This window comes from Balaenoptera borealis (assembly GCF_965194805.1).
Source record: "Balaenoptera borealis genome assembly, chromosome: 3".
NCBI lineage: Eukaryota > Metazoa > Chordata > Mammalia > Artiodactyla > Balaenopteridae > Balaenoptera > Balaenoptera borealis.
Window position 1 is genome coordinate 61,617,608 of NC_138866.1, and position 5,538 is coordinate 61,623,145.

Sequence of the window (5,538 nt, forward strand, 5' to 3'; positions counted from 1 at the left end):
CCTCTGGGAGGTAACGGGGCGCCCGAGGGGCGGGGGACGGGGCGGGGCGGGGCGGGGGGCGGAGGTGGCACCTTCCGGGCTCGCCGGGGCTTTGGTCCCGCACGCATTCAGGTACTTGACACTCGGGAGTCCCGGACCTCGCCCGGGTGGGAAGAGCTGTTTATATAAACAGGGATTCCACGGTAGATGCCCTAATATCTCGGCAGCCAGTGCATGGCGTGCGCCTCTCACGCCCACCCATAGGAGCGGCGTCCCCGGCCGCCCCTCGGTTCCCAGCCTGCCCTGCCCCCGCCTCCTTCCCCTCCTCGGCCATGGCTACCTCTGGACGCCTCGGCTTCACCGTGCGCAGGCTCCTGGACTTACCGGAGCAGGACGCGCAGCACCTGCGGAGGCGGGAGCCCGAGCTACGCGCCCCCGGCCCCGGCCCCTACGCCACCTGGCTGGAATCGGAGCGCGGCCACTACCCCTGTGAGTGAGCGGTGGACGGCGGCAGGGGTGGAGGCGAGGGAAGTGGGGAGCGCAGAGCCAAGCCTCCGGCCCTCGCGGGGCTGGGAAGCGGAAACCCCAGCCCAGGGTCTGGGTTTCCTCAGTGTCGGTCTGTCCCAGAGGCTCTGTCCTCCTCAAACCCCTCTGCCAGTTGGCACATCTTGAGATCAGATCCCTGCGCCCGACACTAACGCCCGGGATTTGAGATTCTGTTTCTAGGGGTCAGAATATTTAAATATTTAAGACACCGCCCTTAAGTGCCTGAAACAGTGGCCACGTTCTCCCGGCCTCGGTTTGGGATGGGCAGCACTGGCGAGCCTGGATTCAGGGCTTTGCAACCCTCGGCAAACCGCAGTGCAGTCGACCTGGAAGTGGCCCGTTTTGGTGAGGCAGCTTGCAGTGAATTCGTCTGCCAGCGCAGCGACCAGGGCCGACTTGTTTTAACCCGGGGCGGGTTTCTTTGGGGGCGCGGTCCCAGGTTGTGGTGTAAAAGGTTATCGAATTCGGAGAGTTGGGTGTTCAGATATGGGCCCAGGGAAGGAAATGACCTCATCCCAAAAGCCGCGGGCGAGTGGGTCGGCGCCCACACGCGAGAGGCGGCCGGCCCGCGGAGGGGCCGGCGTCTCACCAGGCCGTGTCTTCTTTGCGTCCCTAGCCTCGGACGAGAGCAGCCCAGAGGCCAGCCCGCGGGACTCGTCGCAGCGGCCGTCCGCTCGGCCTGCGTCTCCGGGCTCGGACGCCGAGAAGAGAAAGAAGCGGCGGGTGCTGTTCTCCAAGGCGCAGACGCTGGAGTTGGAGCGGCGCTTCCGGCAGCAGCGATACCTGTCAGCGCCAGAGCGCGAGCAGCTGGCGCGCCTGCTGCGCCTCACGCCCACGCAGGTCAAAATCTGGTTCCAGAACCATCGCTACAAGCTGAAGCGCGCGCGCGCGCCGGGAGCCGCGGAGGCGCCCGACTTGGCAGCGGCGGGCGAGGTGCGCGCCGCGCCCGGCTTGCTGCGCCGCGTGGTGGTGCCCGTGCTGGTGCGCGACGGGCAACCGTGCGGCGGCAGCGGCGAGGTGGGCACGGCCGCTGCCCGGGACAAGAGCGGCGCGCCCCCGGCAGCCGCCTGCCCTCTGCCAGGCTATACCGCCTTCGGTCCCGGCTCGGCGTTCGGCCTCTTCCCCGCCTACCAGCACTTAGCGCCCCCGGCCCTGGTCTCCTGGAACTGGTGAGGCAGCCGCGGGGCGCGGGCACCTGGGGCTACGCCGGACTTGGGGTGCGCTCTGCGGCCGGAGCGGGGCTACAGCCGGAGACCTGGAGCGCGTCCCGGGCCCCTCCTCCTTCGACGCGGGGGTCCCCTGCCCCGCCCTCGTCAGCCAGCGCACCCGGAACTCTCGCCAAGATATCCCCTCTCCTCTTCCCTCGACCGCCAGCCCCAGAGCTAGATTTTATTGCTTGAACCTTATTTGTACATTTTAAAATAGCGATTTGTATGGGGAGCGACGTATTTTAAAAGAAATAGAGTATTTTTCCTCTTTGCGGTGCGAGAATAAAATGTGTAGGGTTGGGTCCCCCTGCGTGCCTGCCGGGAACGTAGGTGCGAGCTGTGCTTTCCCGACCGGAGTTCGGGGCGCCGGCCCACTCCTTGACCGGCCAAGTTAAGGCCCACCCCGAGCTGGGCCGAAGGGCAGATCGCAGTCCCCACACGGCTTTAGGAAGATACTGGGGGAAGGGGGGAAGGGAAAGCAGAGGCACCTCTGGGGTATCTATTAGCGGGAGGTGGCTCTGCCCCCGAAGCGAGACGGAGCCCCCCTCTGGGCTCCCGGAGCTGCTGGAGCTTCTAACACCAAAGGTCAACCGAGTCGGCCACGACAGGGCATAACGAGAGGGCGTGATGAGCTTCTCCCTTAGGATTCTCCGGAGAAGCGCCAGCGGGGCCCGGGCTGAGCGTGCTGCGCCGGGGAGCAGCCCAGGCCTGACTGCTGGCCACTCGTTTCCGGAGTGCGGCAGCGAGGTCCCAGGGACCCGAGGAGTATGCGGGGATCTTGTAACCCCCAGCTGAGCCTGCGAGTGCCTCACTTGGCAGCTGTGATTTTCTGCCTCTTCTTGGTGTAACACCCGGCCAGGGTGGGATGGGGAGTGGATGACGTGGTGAAGAAATTAAAAGGTGGCGGGGAATGACCCAGTTCAGGGCTGCCAGCGGAGGGAGGAAAGCCCTGGGGGCCTGACATAGGTGTGGGATCCGCTGGTCGGTCTCATTTCACCCAGGGTCCCAGTGTACACCCGGGTGGGGGACCTAGTGTTCTACTCTTCGGGTTTGTAACTGCTCTTCGCTTGGGTATCCCCTCGGTATCAGTAGCCGCAGGGCCTCCCATGCAGTGGTCACTCTCTCAGAGGAGTGAGGACCTTCCTCTCTGCCAGCCACTGAAGGGAGATTCGAGTGAAAAGATCAGTCTTGGGTATCAGATCCAGGGGAGGGAGTAAGGGCTCGATGAGGTCTATGAGGAGTAGGCATTGGGTCTTTTTTTGGGCTTTAGCTTTCTGGTCCCAGGAGGAAATGAAGGAGGAGGTAGGGGGTGGGTAGCTGAGGCAGTGTTATCACCTGGGATTTTGGGGGGTGGAGAGAGAAAGGAGGGCAGAGGGGGAAGGGAGAGGGGCGTTTGGGTCTCAGCTGCTGGCCACCTTGCCTTCCATATGGATGCGGTTATCTTAGAAGAATCTCGATCCTTAAACCTCCTTTTGTCTTGGGAACTGAAAAGGGCATTGTCAGGCCTGAAAAGGACCTAGACAAAATCCGCACTGTTCCGATTCAGGACTCTGTTTAATCAGTCCCTGGTGACAATGTAGTGGGTGTTAGGGTGGACAATAGTATCTTTTTAAACCTTGTGGCCTTCAGGAAGACAAAGGGCTTGAATTTCATGGGCTTACAACTTCAATTAGAACAGTGCCAGTGTGCCTGGGAGATTATCAAATTTGTATCATAAAACCTCTTTCTAATAAATGATTGCTGGTGTGGGAGCCTGGATGTTGTAAGACATATATTGGAAACTGCCCTGGGGACTTCCCAGTTAGCCCTGGCAGAGCAGATGGGAAAGAAAAGGAGGGAAAGATTTCTGAAGAAGGCCGGGCTCAGAATGTGTCCCTGCTGTCAGCTGGCTGGGTGCTTGGCTCTTTTCCTCCTGAAGGGGTGTTTCTCCAAGAATGAAGGTAAAGATTTGTAGCTCTCATTCTCTGCTCTTGGTGGTGACAAAGACCTGAATATTATTGGAGAGAAAGTGCAAAATCACCACCTGTTCAGTTTCTGGTCTTTTCTTTCCTGGAGCTCCAGAGAAAGTAGGACTTGGGGTATGCAAAGCAGGGAGAGTCTATTAAATATGAGGCCCATGGGACTAAGGGATCTGGACTATGGAGAGACTCTTCCCTGGAGGCTCTTTGGGAGAGCATGTCCTCAACCAGATTCACCCAGAGGTCTAACCAATATGAAAGACCATTTATTTGCTTCCCAGAGAGGTGGTCACAGCCATAGCAATCCAGCCTGTGTCCTGGGCAGGAGAAGGGCAGACATTTCTTATGGCATTAGCATCAGGATCCCTCATGTCTACACTGTTACCCACCTCCTTTTGCTCCTTTTCCTTTAGGCCCCTTCCTTTAGAGAGGAGAAGCCATAGGGGAGAGTTATTAATGTACTGCCATCACCACCCATCCATTTTAGAGAATCAGGCTGTCACTTATCTTCTGTTCACACCTGTGATAAGCTGGAAATAATAAATGTCAATTTCCTTTCTGATCTAAAAGATCAATTCCTCCAGGGCTCTGCTGAGGGAAGCTAAACCCAAGGCCTCTCCCAGCAGCTGTGAGAACTGTTAGAATCTCCCTCCCCAGATAAGAGTATTTCATACCTGTCACCCATCACCAATATCACAAGGCAGATTCACACTCAGCAAACTTTTATTGAAACTTACTGTGTTCCAGGCATTGTCCTAGGCACTTTCACAGCTGATCTCGCAGAGACCTTATGCATGGCATATATAATGCACCCATTTTGCAGATAAGAAACTGAGGCTCAATGTGTAGGAGTGACTTGTGCAAAGCAGTTGTAAACCTCACAGAATGTTATCATTGTCCTCGGCTGCCCACATTTAAGCCACCCTGTAACTGCCATTAAAGTGGACAATTGGAATCTTGATGTGGCGACAGCACGTATACTACCCAGCCATCATAAACTTGTCTTATGGATGGTCTGGAAGGATGGGAAAGCATGCTAAAAGTACCGTACGTGGCTTAAGGCCACTCACAGAAACTGATAACGGGATATCACAGTAGTTGCTAACATTATTGATGTTCCTGTGTATGAGGCAATATTCTAATTTTTTAAATTATATTAACTCATTCGATCTTCACAACAACCCCATAAGATGGTACTACTGTTACCACTTTACAGATGAGGAAACTGAAGGCCAGAGAGGTTATAAGTAACTTGTCCAGGATCACACAGCTAGTAAGTGACAGAGAAGATCTGAACCCAAGCAGTCTAGCTCTAGATCTCATGCCTTTAACCACATGGTGGGAATTATTTCCCATTCTTTGTTTTATTTCTCCCAGTTGACAGTCTTGGTTACCTTATAGACACTTCTGTAAGAGACATGTTTTTTTTTTTTTTTTGAGCAATGTTATTAAAGGATTATATAAATTAGTTTTTTAAAAATATCTTTTGGGGACGTCCCTGGCGGTCCAGTGGTTAAGACTTCACCTTCCAATGCAGGGGGTGCAGGTTCAATCCCTGGTTGGGGAGCTAAGATCCCACATGCCTCGGGGCCAAAAAACCAAAGCATAAAACAGAAGCAATATTGTAACAAATTCAATAAAAACTTTAAAAATGGTCCACATCAAAAAAAAATCTTAAAAAAATATCTTCTGGATAAATTGACCCTTTATTCTTATGAAATATTTCCCTTTATTTCTAGGAATCCTTCCTAACTTTATGTTCGTAGTGTTATAGATAGATACTCCAGCTTTCTTTTTTTTATATATCTTTATTGGAGTAGAATTGCTTTACAATGTTGTGTTAGTTT

The 5,538-nt window shown here is 55.0% G+C and overlaps 1 protein-coding gene across 1 annotated transcript; it reads left to right on the forward strand.

The window, feature by feature from the left end:
* Nucleotides 1-206: 206 nt before the first annotated feature.
* NKX2-8 (NK2 homeobox 8) lies at nt 207-1,698 on the forward strand (the record flags this gene model as incomplete). Its single annotated transcript, XM_082385986.1, has 2 exons — nt 207-468; nt 1,142-1,698. The coding sequence occupies exons 1-2, from the start codon at nt 312-314 to the stop codon at nt 1,696-1,698; spliced, it is 714 nt and encodes a 237-aa protein (XP_082242112.1). The 5' UTR covers nt 207-311.
* Between the last annotated feature and the right edge of the window lie 3,840 nt (nt 1,699-5,538).